At 45.5% G+C, this 21,191-nt stretch overlaps 1 protein-coding gene across 1 annotated transcript in view; it reads right to left on the reverse strand.

Annotated features, from left to right (window-relative positions):
• Window positions 1-12,801, reverse strand: part of DNAH5 (dynein axonemal heavy chain 5) — a 185,075-nt gene extending 172,274 nt beyond the window's left edge. The window contains exon 1 of the mRNA XM_079985129.1: window positions 12,570-12,801. Coding sequence (XP_079841255.1) covers window positions 12,570-12,698 — 129 coding nt within the window. The 5' untranslated portion in view covers window positions 12,699-12,801. The remainder of the gene's footprint in view (window positions 1-12,569) is intronic.
• Window positions 12,802-21,191: the final 8,390 nt, after the last annotated feature.

Consider the following 21,191-nt stretch of genomic DNA (forward strand, 5'->3'; position numbering starts at 1 on the left):
GACTGTTCTCCAACTGGAGCACGCACAGGCCAGTGTTTCCCAGTTGTCGGTATTTATGCTACATTTTTAAAGATTTGCCTTGGGAGAGTCTTTAAACCTCTTTTGTTGACCACCAGCATTAAGCTTTCCATTTTTAAGTTTGGAATAGAGTAGTTGCTTTGGAAAATGATCATCAGGCATCCACACAACATGACCAGTCCAACGAAGTTGATGTTGAAGAGTCATCGCTTTGACAATGGTGATCTTTGCTTTTTCCAGTACACTGGCATTAGTTTGCCTGTCTTCCCAAGTGATGTGTAACATTTTTCAGAGACACCGTTGATGGAATCTTTTGAGGAGCTGGAGGTGATGTTTATAAGTTGTCCATGTTTCACAAGCGTACAGTAAGATTGGTAGTATGATAGCTTTGTAAACAAGCATACTGGTTTCCCTGTGTGTGTCCTGGTCCTCAAATACTCTGCACTTCAATCGGGAGAAAGCTGCAATCGCAGAGCTCAGGCGATACTGGGTTACTCCAATGAAAATAGGAAAATCCTATTCCACACCCTCCGACGTTTCTCTGATGAAAATAGGGACATCCTACCATACCCTCCAACATCTCTCCGATGAAGATAGGGACGTCCTAAGAAAAAGCGAGACATTCCAGGATAAAATCATAAACCAGGATGGCTTCTGTAAATTTGAAACTGTCCCTGGAAAATAGGGACACTTGAGGGGTCTGGAAGGCCCACCTAAAAGAAAACAAGGAGACAAATGTGCCTCCCTCCAACTCTATGAATCTATGGCTGGCAGATCCACATCAATGGTGCCATCACTGAAAAGGCCCTGTCTCTCGTGCCTGCCAATCTGATTGTGTCTGCTGGTGGCTTGCAAGCAAGCCCTCTGCAGTGGATCATAAGCCCCAGGCAGGTTCACATGGAGGCAAGTGGCACTTCAGACAAGCTCCTTGCAAACTATCTGGGGCTTTAAAAGGCCAACATTGGCCTTTTAAATTGAGCTCACAAGCAGTCAGGCAACCAGTGCAACTGATACAGAATGACTGTATCATTAATTATTTCATATGTTCCAAGGTTCAGCCATGGGACTGAATATCAGTTTCTGGGCTGAGCCCAGGCACAGATTCATAGCTGTTTCATCCGTGTTTGTACTGGAGCTGATCTGAGCTTTCTCAGAAATAAAAAGCTCCCATATTTTAAAAAGAAGAAATGCAGTTTCAAGGAGGAAAAACGTGAAGTCACAGGATCGACAGTATCTGCAAGAGGTCCTCCCCATTCCACTCCTACTTATACCACTGGTCTTATATTTCATAGAATTGTAGAGTTGGGAGGTACCCTGTGGATTATCTAGTCCAACCCCCGCAATGCAGGAATCTGCAGCTGTCCCGTACGGGGATTGAACCTGCAACCTTGGAGTTATCAGCACTACGCTCTAACAAACTGAGCTATCCAGCCTTCCACTATTTAACAGACGTTTCTCCACTGGCACCTGGAAATAATGTGGAATAGATCAAATACAGGATAGACTTTTACAGGCTGGAAGCTAGCACATCGAAAAGGGATCACAGTTAACTGGGGAAACAGGGGGTACTTCAGAGCTCAACAGACCTCAGTGTCATGAAAGTGAATGCCAGTAACAGATAATAATACATGCACCCTGGTTTATGATAGTGCAAAATGCAGGTTGCCACCAGCAGACCTGATAATGAAATTGATTTGCACTCTGCTTTCTTTTTTTATGAGCAATTGACCGACATTAGCTAACAAGGGTGGCTTTTAATTAGAGGCTGTCGACAACTAGAGTTTCATGGCCATATTGCCAGATGCAACTCTAAATTTAAGAGGGCAGGTGGTCTTGTATGAAGAAGCGCTCAACAAACTGGGGGGGGGGAGAGTTGGATTTCTTGGGAGACTATTTCTGGGCTCACTCGTTAAGTGCAGTAGAACTTGCTCAGGGAAGAAAGAAAATACAGTGGACCCTCCACATCTAGAGATGCCACTTCTGCGCACGCACACACACGGCGCAATAGAGCGTTTCTGCACATGCGTGCACAGTGAAACCCGGAAGTTATGTTACCCAAAGGTAACATAACCTGAGGATCCACTTTAACTTAATGCATTGCAAGGCAGCTCAGTGGCCTGACTGGCACCTTTTTTTGTCCTTCAGATCTCTCCTCAAAACCCATTTTCCTTAAAGCGTTTGTTTTTAACTCCTTAGACCCAGTTCAGGTACCTTTTGACCACCATGGAATCACTCCCCTGTGAGAGACCCCTGGGCATCTTTTGCAACTCAGACAAGATAATGCAGTGCTTTGAACCAACGTCTTCCCCATGGTGAGTGTGTTGTTATATACAGGTACTGAATCACACTTGCGTGCATGAAAGGGTTAATGAGCCCTGAGCTGAAATTACTAGAGTGGGTGCGGCTTAGCAGGCTCTCAGCATCCTCTGATCCCCAGCCCTTCTCAGTCTCTTTCTCTGTGTGTTTCCTGGAACAAGCAAAGGAGCCATGCAGCCGTGGCTCCCTGTAAGTGAAATGAATCTCTACAAAATGAGATTTTAAAGCCTGCACCTTTGCTAACCGAAAGATTGCACAATCCTTTTTGTAAGGAAATTAAGCACTTATTTTTTAAGTTGTTTGGAACCTTTCTTCTTCTACTTTGTTTTACTGCCAAGGGATGGAGATTGTTTGATAAAACTTCTGGAAGCCCTGAGTTAAAATTTAAAAAAGCCTCACTTATTTAAAAAGCAAAGCATCTGTGATTTATTCTAGCCTAAGTATTTCATGGCAAACTTTTGTTTAAAGGTGGATGAGGGCAGATGCGAATCTAACCAAGTTTTAATGTGCTTGCTGCAATCACCCTTGTGTTTAAGTCTGCTATGCGAGAAGTAGAGATCTCTCTTCCAAGCCTCTCTCTGCAGCAGGATGGGCATGTGGCTCCTGTGACTTACATTATAGCAGCAACTTAAAATAGGTTTGCCAAAGCATCTTGTTTTGTTTCAGTCACCAAGGACAGGAAACCTTCAGCTAGAATAATTAGCAAATTGCTGACCCACTCTGAGCCCTTAGAAGGTGGTAGGTTCATAACCAATCTCACCTAATGACTATCCTGCTCCCATAGTCAATTGCATGGGAGCCAAGAAAACACCTCAGTGAGGTCTTGGTTCTCATTCCAAACTACAGCAAAGACTAAATATATGCTGAACTACAACTCCCATCAGCCCCTGCAAGCAAGGCCAATGGCCAAAGATGATGGGGGTTGTAGTTCGGCAACATCCTCTTCTCACAGTAGCCAACTAGATGCCAACACTTCAGCATCCCAAGTCATGTGGCACCCCCATAATCTTCAAACCACCATAAGTGCAATTTTACTCTCTTCCTTTTGGAATTATAGGACTTTGTGTCATGGAAATCTACTCAATATTTATCCAGAGTAGATTCCAATATATAATAAGCATGATTCCCCCCAAAAAAGACCAGAGGCAATTAATATTTCATCCAGCAGAGCTTTACCGCTACTGAAGGCAAATGAGCATAATGGTCACAAATATAATACAATCAGGATTGGCACTGTCCATAAGAAATCCAGTTGCAGCAGACTTAAACTTACAGTAACTTACAGTAAGTCTAAACCTTAACACTATAGCATACTATGTATAGAATGCCACACCAGAAGGAAAAGAGTTAGAAAGAGAAAGCTCCTTCTGGACCTACTTTTATAATCAGCATGACCTTCACAGAAAGAGATAAGAGAACCAGTTTAAACCTGCTGTATTCAGCTTCTCTGAAGGAATAACCCAAACAACGTCAAGTTTCTTTCACACAGAGAAGCTTCCAGAACCCTCTTGAATTAATTAGAACAGGAAAGATCTCTACACATCAGATCAATACTTTCTATACTAAGAAATGCAAACTGACACTTTGACCCCAGAAACCACAAAAAGCCACCTCACTTTTAGCCTGTATTGTCGATGCAATGCACTACCACTGCAGCACAGACACCTGCTTTTGAGTCACCCATTTTTTTCTGGTTTTGCTATCTGTACTGCCCATCCTATGCTCAAGTTTGAGGATCAAATCTTAGGGTGGAGCAGTCCCTTATCCTTGGAGTATTTGACCAACCAAAACCCATATTAATTCCTTACAGCTCAGACAAGGCTTCCTTAACATATTTCCACACTCAACATTTGTACACTTAAGTTTAAATTCCTCCTTCCCCTCAATGGCCCTATTGTTTCATCTGCATCGTATTGCAATTGTAGCACTGAGGCCTGTGACAGAAGAGGTAGCAGTAGGTGTAAGGAAACCTCAGTGTTGCTGGAAATAAACTAAAATTGGAAAGGGAAAATCCCTAATGAGGGAAGCAGCCCCCCCCCCCCAAAAAAAAAAACAACACAGAGAGAACTGTATGTGCTCAGTGCCCACAGAGTATTGATGAGGTGGGAGTAGAAAATCAGATGGGGAAGTGGGCATAAAGTTGTATGAGGGGACATCGCTAGTTGATAGTGCAGTCCTATACATGGCCACTGGTCCCATCACCTCCTGGCAAATAGAAGGGAAAGAAATGGAGGCAGTGAGAGGTTTTACTTTCTTGGGCTCCATGATCACTGCAGATGGTGACAGCAGCCATGAAATTAAAAGACGCCTGCTTCTTGGGAGAAAAGCAATGACAAACCTAGACAGCATCTTAAAAAGCAGAGACATCACCTTGCCAACAAAGGTCCATATAGTGAAAGCTATGGTTTTCCCAGTAGTGATGTATGGAAGTGAGAGCTGGACCATAAAGAAGGCTGATCGCCGAAGAATTGATGTTTTTGAATTATGGTGCTGGAGGAGACTATGGACTGCAAGAAGATCAAACTTATCCATTCTGAAGGAAATCAGCTCTGAGTGCTCACTGGAAGGACAGATCGTGAAGCTGAGGCTCCAATACTTTGGCCACCTCATGAGAAGAGAAGACTCCCTGGAAAAGACCCTGATGTTGGGAAAGATGGAGGGCACAAGGAGAAGGGGACAACAGAGGATGAGATGGCTGGACAGTGTTCTCAAAGCTACCAGCATGAGTTTGACCAAACTGCGGGAGGCAGTGGAAGGCGGGAGTGCCTGGCGTGCTCTGGTCCATGGGGTCACGAAGAGTCGGACACGACTAAACGACTAAACAACAACAACAAATACATGTCTCCTCTGAGGTAAGCCCTATTGATTGTAATGGGACATTATCCAGGTATGTGCAGCCTAAAACGCTAAACAGAAGTGCTCAAACATTTTGTTGCATATGCCACTTGAGTGGGTGTAAAATTTATTTGGCCAAAATGCTCCTTCACATTACAGGTGGCTGAATCTTTGCATAAACAGTGCAAGAGAGGCCCGAGGCTCAAAGATCATTTTGCTTTGTCAACTATTAACCAGACTTGTTAACCTGCCGGCCCTTCCTCCAGGGAACTCGGCAATAATTTTCTCCGATAGCTTGGGCTAACGCAGGGGTCAGCAACCTTTTTCAGCCATGGGCTGGTCTACCTGTGAAGATCTGATAAGATCTTAATTGCACTGGCCAGCTAATGACTTTATGGCCACAATTAGCCCCAGTGGTCCGGCACGCTCCCAGCCAAGCTGCGCAGACCTTTTTCTTCTCCGGTTTCGCCTTGCAGAGTAAAAACACAGCGGATCAAAACCGTTGCAGTCTGCTTCAGGTCCAGACAAACACCAAGCACTGTGTATGTCCAAATTCAACAGTTCTTTATTGTAGCAAATATTTACAGCTCAGCATTTCCCAAAATCTCCTGGACTGCTAGCATTCATGGCTTCCGTCCGTCTCTCTCTCTCAGAGACACAGAGAGAACAACAACTAAGGCTCCTCCCTCTTTCCACACGTCAGAATGGGAGGCACACTCAGAACAAAAATTAACCCAGTAAGTTCTGAACCCCAACACCCCCTCTTGCAGAGCATTCTGACAAGACCTGTGGATGTACCTTTGCAGACCTCTGTGAGATCAATCCCTTCCCCAATGCCTTGCGCCCTCTCCTGGCGTTCCTGTCAGGCATCTGTGGAACATCCTCACAACTCTCAGATTCGCACTGTGCGAAACTTACCCACGCACCTGTGGCCTGATACCTCTCAGGTGGAATTCCCTTCGTTGTGCGACTGGACCTCCTGGGCACAAACTCAGGCACTGCCTCTGACTCACTGTGGTCAGCAGGTGTGTCCTTTGCATCCTGGGATTCCCCCTCTGACTTAACGCGTCTTCGAACCTTTGGAATTACCCTCACAGGAGAACTAGGCTCACTCTTGGGCTCCCTTTTTACAACTTGCGGAGATGCCCCATCCTGCTCCTGACTTTGGTCAGTGAGCTGATCGTCATCAGCAGACTCAGCCCCTGGCTCTCCTTCCTCCTCATCAGAACCTTCCTGCTCTGAATCAGAAAGACATTCTGAAAGAATATCGCGTCTGGCAGGGGTCTTTGACCTTTCCTCCTGCTTACAGAACTCAGCGTGTTTACTGATCAGCAGCTTACTCTGATCACCTGACGGATACGCAAACCTCCATGCACGAGCCGTTGGCTCATACCCACAGAAGATCATTTTCTGGAACTTGGGTTCACCTGGCCCTCGCAAAGCTTCAGGCACTGGCAGCGAGGCCGTTGATCCGAACTCACGGAGGAAGTGAACCTGTGGCTTCCTCCCGTGAAGCATGAAAAACGGTGTGTCTCCTACCACTGAATTGTAGGACCTATTCCAGGTGAAGCTCACATATTTAACTGCCTCCATCCAAAACTTCGGAGGTAACCCAGAATCTAACAGCATCACCTGTGCAGCTTTAACCAGAGCCTCACTTCTGAGCTCTGCCACCCCCCTCTGTTGAGGAGAAGTCACTGTGTGACTTATCCCTTTCTTGTGAAAGAACTTCTGCAAAGCAGACCCAGTAAACTGTGAACCTCTGTCACTAGCAATTTCCCTGACTCTGGTGGAGAACATTAGTTCCACCTCCTCAATCCAACGACTAATCAGCTGTGCTGCATCTTCCTTGGATTTGAGACCATGTGTCCAGGTGTTCTGCGAAAAATCATCCTGCAGTGTCAGCAGAAACCTGGCCCCTCCCAAACTTGGTTCCTTCATGGGACCCAACAGATCTATGTGCACAAGATCAAAAGGTTTTGTGGTTACCCTCTCCACCCTGGGGTAACTGCACCCTCTTACCTTTGCCTGTCTGCAAGCCTGAGAATCTAGGGCTCTTGCACATTCCTCAATTCTACAACCTTTGGAAACCTCAGGTAGCACCTGTAGTTCTTCAAGACAGGCATGCGCTGTCTTCTTATGCCACACACACGAACATGAAACATGAGTGGGAACTGTAACACGCAGGGCTTGTGCTTTCTCAACCTTCCCCTCACCCTCCAGAGACGTTTTAAGAATGAAGAGATCATTCTGCCCCTTTGCAACTCTGACCAGTTGCTTCCCTCCTTTGGAGATTGTACAAACATCGTGTTCAAAGCAAACCTTAAACCCCTTTTTCAACAAATAAGGCACAGATAAAATACAGTGTTGCACTCCTGGCACAATGCAAACTTCCATCTGCTCCTGCAAAACAGAAAACAAAGCATTTGCAATTTTAGCCACATTTTTCTTTGTCCCATTTGCAAACTGAACAGTTTTTCCAGCCGGAATTGACTTGCAATTCCACATCTCGACTGCAGGGGTCTCTGGGATCAGGTGGCAGTTAGCTCCTGAGTCGATTACAAAACGAAAATTAGTGTGTCTCTCAGAGCTGTTCTCAAACAAAGCCATACTGGCAACAAACGTCCCGCTGCCCCCTCTTGGGCTTCTGCAGCAGTTCTGTCTGGTTGTCTTGGCAACCAACTCCCCCTTGCTCAGGGCCTTGGCAGCTTCCGTAGAAGTAGCCTCCTCCGTTGCCTTGGAGACCGGCCTGGCCTCTGCGTTCCCACGCGACTCTTTAGGCCTTATCTTCACTTTGTCCAGGTGGCCGACCTTGAAGCGTCTAGCTCTCTGCCGCCTTCCTGACTTTGCATGACGACGATCCCCAGTGGAAAAATACTGCCCAGGGCTCCTTTCAGCTGGCCTGGCCCCCCTTCTTCCGGAAGAGCCCTCTGTGCCAGCCCTGCCCTCGCTGAAACTGCGTTTCACTTCAGCACTCACAGTGGAAAACTTTTGAAACTTGCCTTTGGAATTCTCAGCCCCCCCGACTTGCACCTCAGGGACTGGGGCTACAGCCATTTCTAGGCTCTTCGTGACTCCTCCAGGGCCCTGGCCTCCTGCTGAAGTTTCACACAAACTTCTCAGCACCTCCCAGGCAGCCCTTGCTGACTTTACGCCCTCCAAACTGGGCAAAAGTGATGCATGTACGCATGCCTTTAGCATAGCAAGCTCTCTTTGCATTCTCTGCTGGCTTTCCTCAGGCAACGCAGCCTCAAAGCCTGTAATGTCTGTCCCTTCAGGACCTGAATTCAGGGGACGTGGTTCTCTCTGGCATACATTCCAAAGCCCAGTAACCAGGAACCAACCCCTTACTCTTCTGGACCAGGTTGCCCAACTTCTTAAAGTGAGCTTCTCAAGCGGAACGTCCTCAAAAACTTGGCTGTCTGCCATTCTCTCCTCTTCCCCGGGGCCCCAGCTGCTGTACTCACGTTTCACCAGTCAGCTCTCCGGCACCCGATTCCTCAGCTGCTTTCTCAGCTCTCTGCCTCAGCAACTCTTGCCTCTCTGCAGCAGGCAAAACACAGAACGCAGACCTCTGCCGCCTCAGTAGCGTCTTCCAGCTATTGCCAAGCTGACTTCAAGACTTCAAAGCTCACCGGCAGACTCTTAGCAACAGTTTTATTAGCGCTAATTAGGTCCTCCACAACCTGTGAAGATCTGATAAGATCTTAATTGCACTGGCCAGCTAATGACTTTATGGCCACAATTAGCCCCAGTGGTCCGGCACGCTCCCAGCCAAGCTGCGCAGACCTTTTTCTTCTCTGGTTTCGCCTTGCAGAGTAAAAACACAGCGGATCAAAACCGTTGCAGTCTGCTTCAGGTCCAGACAAACACCAAGCACTGTGTATGTCCAAATTCAACAGTTCTTTATTGTAGCAAATATTTACAGCTCAGCATTTCCCAAAATCTCCTGGACTGCTAGCATTCATGGCTTCCGTCCGTCTCTCTCTCTCAGAGACACAGAGAGAACAACAACTAAGGCTCCTCCCTCTTTCCACACGTCAGAATGGGAGGCACACTCAGAACAAAAATTAACCCAGTAAGTTCTGAACCCCAACACTACCGTCCCTCAGACCATGTGGTGGGCCAGACTATATTTTTTTTTGGGGGGGGGGAGGAATGAACGAATTCCTATGCCCCACAAATAACCCAGAGATGCATTTTAAATAAAAAAGCACACATCCTACTCATGTAAAAACAACAGGCAGGCCCCACAAATAACCCAGAAATGCATTTTAAATAAATGGACACATTCTACTCATGTTAAAGCACACTTATTCGCGGACCGGATTGAGAAGGCGATTGGGCCTCATCCAGCCCACGGGCCTTTGGTTGCCTACCCCTGGGCTAACGGATACGAGCTGGCTTTGCACCCAGCAAGTTTCATCACCAAGAATCCAACACTCCAGCTGACACACAATAGCAGCATCCCCTTTTCACACCTCTGGCACATAAGCATGTGAGAGAGGGGGGGGGAGGGAGAGACAGAGGGAGAGAGAGCATGCCACAGTTTACCATCTGCATGCCCAGATCTTCTAACATTAGAAGCTCTGGATTCATCATCTACGGTAACTATTGTGTCTGCTTGATCCCTTTTAACCAGAGCAGTCCACATCCAAATTACATCGTCCTTACAATAGCTGGGTCAGGGCCAAAGAAAGTGGGCTCTTAAATGAGCAAGAAGCTGTTCTCGAAAGTAAATAATGTGCACACATATTCAGAGGTATTTGGCAACATATAGCAGTCCCCTTGGCAGAAAAGGGTTGCTAGTCAGAAAATTGGCAAAGGAGACTGGAAACCACCAGCTCAGTCCCAATATCCAGAATGATGTACTAGGGATAGTTGGAGAACAGCCTTTACCAAAGGTGTCATGGAGTTTGAAGACACTCGAACTCAGAACGCAAGGGAGAAACGAGGAAGGCACGCTTGGCAAATCCACACCGTGATCAACTCCCGCCCGGGAACCAATGGCCCCACTGTGGAAGGATGTGTTGATCCAGAATTGGCCTCCACAGTCACTTACGGACTCATTGTTAAAACCGTGTTTATGGAAGACAATCTTACTCGGCTATGAGTGATAGCCAAAGAAGAAGAAGAAGACTAGGGATAGTACACAGCTCAACTATAGACATCTGGTTTTTTTCAAAAAAAAATTGGTGGTTCTTCTGCTTTTAAGTAACCACAGACAACCTCTGTCAAATGGATTTGTGAGAGGGGGCTTTCAAATCCCAAAGTATTCTTTGCAAGCAAGTTTAAGAGATAGTGTCTCTCATTTTAAAAACCAAGCACTGTTTAAAAATTAGAGCCAGTAGAGTGGTCAGATTATTGGAACAGGGTTGGAGAGTGCCAGATTCAAACCCTAATCAGTCACAGAATCAGAGAATTGTAGAGTTGGAAGGGACCCTGACGATCATCTAGTCCATCCCCCTGCAATGCAGGAATATGCAGCTGTCCATACGGAAATTGAACCTGCAACCTTGACATTATCAGCTTCATGCTCTGACCAGCTGAGCTATCCAATTGGCAAAGAAGAGATCCTTTAGGGCTTGAAACCCACAAGGCAAACACCACAGAACAATTGCCTTACCACTGAGCCACAGCAGCAATCAATGGGAGTTCCTTCAGATGACCAACTTACTGAGCATTAATCCTGATTTGTTTGCACCAAGCTTATGCAGTGGTTAGACTACATCTGGTCTTTACTGTACATTTATTTTGTTTGTGGGGTAATCATATAACAATGTGCATTCATCCTGTTTAAATTGCAGGGTGTTTACACATCTTTCCACAAATAATTTGTTCATTCCACACTTTTCAGTACATTTCCCCGTTACTTTCCTAACTGCAAAAAGTCCATGTTGTGTGTGTGGTTCTGGTTTTAACTTGCACTAGGGCAACAAAGCACTTTATTCCATAACTGTTAGCTGCACAAATCTAAACTTCTGGCATGGGCTTCAGTCCTTTCCACAAAATACTTGGCAGTCTTGAGGCAATCTAGGGCCCTTGATCTAGTCACTCACTCATTCTCAGCTTGACCTAACTCAAAAGATTATTGTGATGCTTAAAAATAAAAATAAGAAGTGGGGTGGAGGGAGAGAGTCAGGGCCGCTGTCTTGAGCTAACAGGGTTTCCCAAACTTGGGTCGCCAGCTCCTTTTTGGGACTATAACTCTCATAATCCCTAGCTAGCATGACCAGGGGTCAGGGGCGATGTCCAAAAACAGCTGGAGACATAAGTTTGGGAAACCCTAAACTAGAAACTAGGACGTGGGTGGCGCTGTGGGTTAAACCACTGAGCCTTGGGCTTTCCGATCAGAAGGTCGGTGGTTCGAATCCCCGTGACTGGGTGGGCTCCCGTTGCTCGGTCCCTGCTCCTGCCAACCTAGCAGTTCAAAAGCACACCAGTGCAAGTAGATAAATAGGTACCGCTCCAGCGGGAAGGTAAACGGCATTTCCGTGCGCTGCTCTGGTTTGCCAGAGGCGGCTTAGTCATGCTGGCCACATGACCTGGAAGCTGTACCTTGGCCAATAAAGCGAGATGAGTGCCGCAACCCCAGAGTCAGCCACGACTGGACCTAATGGTCAGGGCTCCCTTTACCTTTAAGCTAGAAGAAAGGTTAGATACAGAAATGAATACACTAAACTCTAAACTCCCCAAAGTTCCTACAAGCAGTTGGGAAAGATATGACACACAGCAGAGGTAAACACCCTCAGGGAAATAGAGTGATCAAATTTCAAGGTGCTCTTGCGCTCAGAACAGGTAAGAGCCTCTCCTTACACGTTTCTGGGCAGATTGTGTGCATACAGCGTATGGGACTCTTCCCCAGCTGACATTGCCGGAAGGCAGTCAATATTCTTCAACCGCCTTCTCAAATGCCCGTTTCTTTCTTTGCATGTTGTTTTCCAAGTTCCCTCCCTCCAGCCCCCCACCTCCTTCCTTGTGAGTACATTTCGTAGCGAGGCAAAGTTTGTTCTCGCGCAGCAAAACAGCACCAACTCCGAAGCGGTATGGGAAGAAGGAGTTTCTGCGGGTGCAGCTTCTGACGCCCTGGAATGTCAAGCAGCTGCAAAAATAAAAATTAAAAAAAAAAAAAACCTCTTCCCCAGTTCTAATAACAAGAAGAAATCCCTACCCTACACGTCCACAGGTTCAGATTGCCACCCAGGAGGAGGGAGCTGTATCCCCAGAAATCCCCTCTTTTTGCATGCTTTGTTAAAGACCCCGGAACAAACTCGGCTAGGAGATCCGGGCGCAAAAGCAGCTTCCCCGCCCATGCGTCTCCAGGGTCCCCCTGGAAGGGTATTCTTCGCGCAGCAAAAGCATCCCGGAGAGCAAGGAAGGACCAGCGCGAAGATTCTCACCTGCATCTCTTTGATGTTCTCCATCGGCGCGATGGGCTGAGTCGGTCTGGGATGCTGCGCTTGAGAGCCCAACTTGCTCGCGGCGGTGGCGGCGGCCGCCGCTTGGCGACCCCCTTCCCCCTTCTCCATCTCCGGCCTTGGAGAGAGAGAGAGAGAGAGAGAGAGAGAGAGAGAGAGCGCAAAGCGCCTCCTGCCGCTGCCCACTTGGCTGAAGCGCCAGCTACCCGGGCCTGTTTGCTGCCGCTGCTGTTTCCATGGTGAGCCTTGAATCCTCAGACACTTTGCAAGGCTGCTGCTGCCGCCGCTCTTTCTTGCTTCTCCCCCAACCCGCTTTTCTTGGCCTGCCTCTGAAGGTGCCCCTTCCAGAAACATTCCTAGTGAATCCTCAGAAAAGGCCTGTCTATCAAGTGCAACCTTCTTTTTTAAAGGCTGCTTGCACACACCCTCAACAAAAACATACAACCTTTCTCGATTTCTTATTATTCCTTCCCCTGCCTCTGAGCTTTTTCTCTCCCTGCCAGGTTGCTGGAAAATGGCCTGTTCTACAAAGTGCATCCATGTGTTTTATAGATGATAGAAATAAATTATTATTTATTTATTTATTTATACCCCGCCCATCTGGCTGGGCTTCCCCAGCCACTCTGGGCAGCTTCCAAAAAAAATATTAAAATACTGTAATACATCAAACATTAAAAGCTTCCCTAAACAGAGCTGCCTTCAGATGTCTTCTAAAAGTCTGGTAGTTGTTGTTCTCTTTGACATCTGATGGGGGGCGTTCCACAGGGCGGGTGCCACTACCGAGAAGGTCCTCTGCCTGGTTCCCTGTAACTTGGCTTCTTGCAGTGAGGGAACCGCCAGAAGGCCCTCGGAGCTGGACCTCAGTGTCCGGGCAGAACAATGGGGGTGGAGACACTCCTTCAGATATACTATATCTATATAGATAGATGATAGATAGATAGATAGATAGATAGATAGATAGACAGATAGATAGACAGACAGCTGGATAGATAATTTTTATTAAATTTTCTGTTTTTTCACTATTTCAAATACTCATTTTACATCCTTAAGCTGTCAAGAACTTCCCTTCTTCTCTTTCCATGGTTCATTTTACATACCTTAAATCTCTGCATATTTTACAAAAACTGTACCATTCAGTAGTCCATTATTGCATCCATCAAAACTTGTTTACACTGTTTAATTTATTTTAACGCTACCACCGGAATGAAATTTACGGCGTGTAATGCCCTGAGAGAAAATATTATGAAAATGATCTATAGGTGGTACATGACCCCAGTCAAGCTTGCAAAAATTTACCACTTGCCAGATAACAAATGTTGGAAGTGTAAGGAAAATGAAGGTTCATTTTTTCACCTCTGGTGGACGTGCCCAAGGATAAAGGCTTTCTGGGAAATGATATATAATGAAATGAAAAAGATGTTTAAATACACTTTCCTGAAGAAACCAGAGGCCTTTCTCCTGGGTATGGTCAGCCATGTGGTATTAAAGAAAGATAGAACTTTGTTTTTATATGCAACAACAGCAGCAAGGATCCTTATTGCAAAGTATTGGAAGACATCAGATCTACCCACACTGGAAGAATGGCAGATGAAGATGGCAGACTACATGGGATTGGCAGAGATGACGGGCAGAATCCGAGACCAGGAGAAAGAGACAGTGGAAGAAGATTGGAAGAAATTTAAGGACTATCTTAACAAATATTGTAAGATTAAAGAATGTTAGATCGACATGGATTTAAAAATATTGTGGTTTTCAGAGACATTAGAGTAAGAAAAGGAATGGAATTTATAAAAAATTTGGGGAAATAAGGGAATGGAGTTGCTGATGGGATAATAAAACTAGAATACAAGACGGTGAGGTATGAGGAAGTCGGGGAAATTAGGTTATGAAAATAAGTTTTAAAATTATACCTGTTGTTGTTTTTTTGTTTGTTTGTGTTTGTTTTTTATTGTAGTTGTTTTGTATTTGTATGTTTTTATTGGAAAGTTTAATAAATATCATTTTAAAAAAATAATAATAATTTATTTTAACGCTGCCAGCATTTTCAGCTGTGCACAATTATTTCCCATATATTCAATAAGCATTGTCCAATCTTTAAACGTACGTTCTCCTTATTCTCTTATTCTATATTGTGAAGTCTGCAAGTTCTGCATATCCTCTCAACTTATACCAAGCTCATCCATGGCTTTGTCCACAGACTTGCAAGAATTCCAGCTATGCGTGTGCAACATTTTCATGCTTCTTCTGGCCACCACTACAGCCCACCCCATTACAAATTTGCTTAGCAACGTCAATGAAATTTCAAAGTCCTGACCAACCCTTCGGAAGCTGCAGGTGGAGGCTTTGAAAGCGACCTACCCCCCCTGCCCCCACCACCAGCTCTCCATGTACCTTCTGGCCTGGAACTGGAAATACAATCCAGCCAAGTCAAAATTTTCATTGATTAGTTGGGATCAAAAGCGTGTGTTTCAGTCTCTTGTTTTTTAAATCAATGCACACTTCACCGGGTTCTTCACTCTTCCCAGAAGGAAGGCGTGAGCCACAGAGTAGGAAGAAAGAGACAGGGAACTTGCATACCTCCTTCGGAAATCAAAACATGCAAGACTCTTCATAGCACTGTCACCAGACAAAGCAGAAAGCAGCACTTAAAAAGAAGATTAGAAGCCTCTGGAATTTAATCTTTCTCTCCTAATGTTTTTCATTTTAGTAGGAGGAGGGTCTGTGTTGATTTGCTGAAGAATGAACACACAAACGCACACCACTGGCACCAGGATTTGTGTGCGGTGCAGAGGATTTGGTGATGTGTTCCAGGCCACATTTTCAGGTCCTATGACTGATAACTTAACTGCCCCAGGGTAGATCTCTCCCTGTCAAGTGGCAAAACTGTGCATCAAGTGGAGATGTGTGATAGTCCAGCTAAGGGCTAAGGAGGACCTTACATCTGATGATATATTATGCCATAATAAATATATGCTAGCCATCTATCATATTATTAATTATTATTAATATATTAAAGGTAAAGGTACCCCTGCCCGTACGGGCCAGTCTTGACAGACTTTAGGGTTGTGCGCTCATCTCACTCTAGAGGCGGGGAGCCAGCGCTGTCCGCAGACACTTCCGGGTCACGTGGCCAGCGTGACAAGCTGCATCTGGCGAGCCAGCGCAGCACACGGAACGCCGTTTACCTTCCCGCTAGTAAGCGGTCCCTATTTATCTACTTGCGCCCGGAGGTGCTTTCGAACTGCTAGGTTGGCAGGCGCTGGGACCGAGCGATGGGAGCGCACCCCGCCACGGGGATTCGAACCGCCGACCTTTCAATCGGCAAGTCCTAGGCACTGAGGCTTTTACCCACAGCGCCACCCGCATCCCTCTTATTAATATATTATGCCATAATAAATGTGTTGAATATAAAAAGGATAAAATAAAATCAGTAATTTAGGAAAAGTTAAAAACAACAATTTAAAGCCTTTTTAATAAAAAGATCAATAATTGTCAGTAAAGCATGAGACTCTTAATCTCAGGATTGTGGGTTCAAGCCCCACGCTGGACAAAAAGATTCCTGCATTTGCAGGGGTTTGGATGAGATAACCCTCGTGGTCCTTCAAACTCCACAATTCTATTATTCTAATAAGCTAAAAACCAGGTTAGCACTCATGTAAACATTCTACATGTCTTCATTGCCAGGCTATTTTGTGCCCTGGAAAAAGCTAGCTACCTGCACACACACACACACACACACAAAAACACACCAACATTTGCTAATTTCAATTTTCAAAAACAGATGTCTTGTGGGGGGAAATGAAAAGCACAAAACTTGAGACCGCTGCATTTATTTTAAATTGCAAGAATAAGTAATGCAATTAGTAATGTTTGATTAGCTTTCTCAAATACAAAACAAAATGTTTTAGTGCACCAATCATTTTGAATAGCCTTGTGAATGGTGATGTTAAAATTTAAGTTTCTTAAAAGTTTTAATTTCTGGCACATCAAAATCTCACTTTGTGTGCCTTTTCCTTTGCAATTCCTTCAGTTCAAGTGCTGTTGCTTGGGCATGTTCAGTTAGTGGACCGTATGTAAGTTTTTGAGCTTTGAGAAACTGTTCACTGCAAGCCACTGATGCTGGAAGTGGAAGAGGGAGCAACAGAAACATTAGGCCCATTATCCTTGAGTTTTTGTTGTAGTATGAAGAGAAGTACTCCTTGTGGCAGCATAGACCTTGAAAATCTTAAAACTATTGCTATAAGTTCACAGCAAAGATCTTCAGCATCACTATATTTGTTTCCCTTGTGCATCAAGGATTTTTCCAAATTATACTTTTAGTCAATTTTTGTTGTTGTTGACACTGTGTAGATCATACAGGAAGCCAAATAGGGAAATATGTTGTTGTAGCTGTTGGAATCTCTCTTCAACAGATTATATAGCCATGTCTAAGACAGCATTGTAGAAACCTATTTCTGCTTTGGATCTGGCGGTGCTTCTTCTTGGGCTTTATATGCAAACTGCTGTTTCTTTCACCTTTTTCTCAAAGTTTGGTAGTCTTTCTAGCTCCTTTGCAATCTCAGTAGCATGTATCCAAGTTGTTGAAAACCCTCACCACACCTACAACCCACAAGGTAATTCTTGGTCACTTGCAATTAATTGCCTTTAGCTGAATTTGCATCGGCTTCCTTATTTTGTAGTAGCTTGCTTGTAATAGTGATTTCAGAAACGATGTTGTACCATGCAACAAACTTGAACTAACAAATTGCATCATCGAGGGCCTTAGCTTCAATTCAGGAAATATTTCCAGATAAATATTTTAGGCTTATTTCATCGAAGATCTCTCTAAAAGCATCATATATAACAACAAGATGATATCTCAGTGGTTTCAAAGCATCAATCTGACTCGCCCATCTTGTTTCACTCTGTGGTTTAGCAGTTATGCCTAAATCTGATACATGGCTAGTTAGAATCTGCCAATGCAATGCAGTGAAATAATTAAAGATCTGTTGAACCAATCTGGAAAAAAACTAGTTATTTTCAGACAATACTTAGCAGCATAATTAACTACAAAGTTTAAAGAGTGTACATTGCAGGGCCCCAAGAAGGCAAGTAGGTTTATGTCCAGGGCTCTCTTTTATACACCACTCGAATTCAACTATGGGGTGCAGAGCTCATCTCCGCTTTCAGGCCAAGAGAGACGGTGTTTGTCCACAGACAAATTTCTTAGTCATGTGACCAACATGACTAAACTGCTTCTGGCACAACAGAACACCGTGACGGAAACCAGAGCACACGGAAATGCCATTTACCTTCCCGTCACAGCGGTACCTATTTATCTACTTGCCCTGGCATGCTTTCGAACTGCTAGGTTGACAGGAGCTGGGACAGAGCAATGGGAGCTCACCCCATGACGAGGATTCAAACTGCCAACTTTCCGATCAGCAAGCCCAAGAGGCTCAGTGATTTAGATCACAGTTCCACCCGAGTCCCTCTCCTCTAGCCTGATAGAATGGTTGCAGTAGATGGGAATGACAACGTAGACAATTTCAGGTCCAGGGAAGGTCTATGCTTTTCAGCATGCGGTGATACATCAGGCATTTGTCAACACCTGTCAATCCCAGTGCAAGCTCTCTGGGAAAAACTAAGCCCTCTCACTCCAAAAATCATCTCTCTGCCCTTCTGTTCCAACAAGCATAGACACATCCGACACAGTGGCTTTGTGTTTCAAGGCCAGCTTTGGAGCCTCTGAAGGCAAGTTCAGCAAACATTTGGGGATCCCTAAATTGTTCCTCTTAAAAGCCTGGTTCTCAGGTCCATCTAGAAAGGCAACAGAGCCTATGTGTTTTTAAAAAGCAGTGTTACAGGGGAAACTCTTAATTTCAGAGACTTTGCAGACTAACCACTAGAGGGAGAAGAAGATCCCAGCAGGAGAGCAATCAGTAGCTATGTCACAATTCAACACCACAGTTCCTGATTTAGTGGCAATAGTAGCCCTTTTCTGCTGTTCTTTCAATGGGGGGGGGGGGGGAGCAGGATTCTACTCACTGCCGCCTTTCCTGTGTTCATTGCAGGAAAGGAATAGAACCTACTTGTATACAACTATGCTTAAAAAGGTAAAGGTAAAGGGACCCCTGACCATTAGGTCCAGTCGTGGCCGACTCTGGGGTTGCGGCACTTGTCTCGCTTTATTGGCTGAGGGAGCCAGCGTACAGCTTCCGGGTCATGTGGCCAGCATGACTAAGCCGCTTCTGGCGAACCAGAGCAGTGCATGGAAACGCCTTTTACCTTCCCGCCGGAGTGGTACCTATTTATCTACTTGCACTTTGACGTGCTTTCGAACTGCTAGGCTGGCAGGAGCTGGGACCGAACAACGGGAGCTCACCCCATTGCGCGGATTCGAACCACTGACCTTCTGATTGGCAAGCCCAAGGCTCTGTGGTTTAGACCACAGCGCCACCCGCGTCTATGCTTACCTTATTATAAAGTGACAGTGTACAAGGGATTTTCAGTTGTGCAAGGAAGACTGCACACAGATTCTATCCTGACCTTCAGCGAATGCGGGGGCAGCTGTTTTATTACAAAAGAATTTCAGAAATAGACTTGAAAGAGAAGTTGCTGAATTACAACTTATTACTAAACTGAAAGAAGGGACGCGGGTTGCCCTGTGGTTTAAACCACAGAGCCTGGGGCTTGCCGATCAGAAGGTCAGCGGTTCGAATCCCTGCGACGGGGTGAGCTCCTGTTGCTCGGTCCCTGCTCCTGCCCACCTAGCAGTTCAAAAGCACATCAAATGCAAGTAGATAAATAGGTACCACTCCGGTGGGAAAGTAAACGGCGTCTCCGTGCACTGCTCTGCTTCGCCAGAAGCAGCTTAGTCATGCTGGCCACATGACCCGGAAGCTGTCTGCGGACAAACGCCGGCTCCCTCGGCCTGTAGAGCGAGATGAGCGCCGCAATCCCAGAGTCATCCGCAACTGGACCTAACAGTCAGGGGTACCTTTACTACTAAACTGAAAACTATGGAGAGACCTGGTCTGAATAGAGATATTGGATTCTTGTCTCATTACACATGCTAAAGCTATTTTTGCTCATCTGCATACTATCCCTTGCTTTTTCCTGTAGGACTAATTGCAGTCGTTAACAGTCATCAACAGGTTTACCATATCCATTGAGTCAATCACCCATCTCCCACTACCCTTCTGAGAAAAACCCCAGCCCACCCTCCTACTATATATAAGGGTCTGGTGACTGAAATGGAGCTCATAAACTGCTAATTTGTTTCATGGTTTTCCCCATATTCTGCATGACATTAACACCGCGTAGAAGCTGCCAAGAGAAACCAGTGCTGAATAGCTACTCAAGCCTTTTTGAATTATAAATATATCAGTTCGTTTTTCAACTTGGACTGAGCTCATCCTGAAGGAATGAGACTCTTCTGCCTGGTCCAACACTGCCCTCAAGAGGCTTTTCCTCACCCTTATACCAATTTGCAATTCTCAGCTCAAAAACATATCCAAATTGCCTGTTACATGCCGTACTGTTTTTGTTAAAACGAATAAAACGTTGCCTTTTTTTAATCAAAGAAAAAAAACATGCAAAAATGTGTTGTTGTTTTTAAAAAGCATGTTTTAGGATAAAATAAGGCTAGAAACGAATACACTGAAATAGAATGCGCAAATAATAATTGCTGTGTGCATTTTAATAATCTGCAGGCAGGATAGAAGGAACTTATAAATGAATATATGTGGAATTGGTATGCAGACAAAGAAACCTGGAAACTGTAGTTTCCATTTGTGTATCTCTACCTTCACACCTAGTTTCGCATTGAGAACTGAGGAATCATTGATTGTGTGTTCAGACCCAGAGACCTCCCCCCTAAATAAATTCACACTTGACTCAAATTTTAGTTTTGGTTTTTGGCAGAATTTAGGCCACAACATTATTGATTACAGAATGTGACTGGTTGCATAGGCTCTGGTGAAAAGCCAGGAATAGACTATGTTCACCACCCAGATGTCCCCCTAGACTCAGGCACAGGCACAAGCCCCTCTCAGGGGTTGACCCTGGAGTCCCTGGATTCCTTTAACGGAATACCCTTCACATAGAGATGGCAAGACCACTCTCCCATCCCTATCACCTGAACCAGTGCCTGAACCAGTGCCGTCTGGAGGCAGTTGGAGGATGGATGGCGGCTAACAGATTGAGGTTGAATCCTCACAAGACAGAAGTTCTGTTTTGGGGGAACAGGGGGCGGGCTGGTGTGGAGGACTCCCTGGTCCTGAATGGGGTAACTGTGCCCCTGAAGGACCAGGTGCGCAACCTGGGAGTCATTCTGGACTCGCAGCTGTCCATGGAGGCACAGGTCAATTCTGTGTCCAGGGCAGCTGTTTATCAGCTCCATCTGGTACGCAGGCTGAGACCCTACCTGCCCGCGGACTGTCTTGCCAGAGTGGTGCATGCCCTGGTTATCTCCCGCTTGGACTACTGCAACGCGCTCTATGTGGGGCTACCTTTGAAGGTGACCCGGAAACTACAACTAATCCAGAATGCGGCAGCTAGACTGGTGACTGGGAGCGGCCACCAAGACCATATAACACCGGTCTTGAAAAACCTACACTGGCT

Source organism: Podarcis cretensis, assembly GCF_951804945.1.
Source record: "Podarcis cretensis genome assembly, chromosome: 7".
NCBI lineage: Eukaryota > Metazoa > Chordata > Lepidosauria > Squamata > Lacertidae > Podarcis > Podarcis cretensis.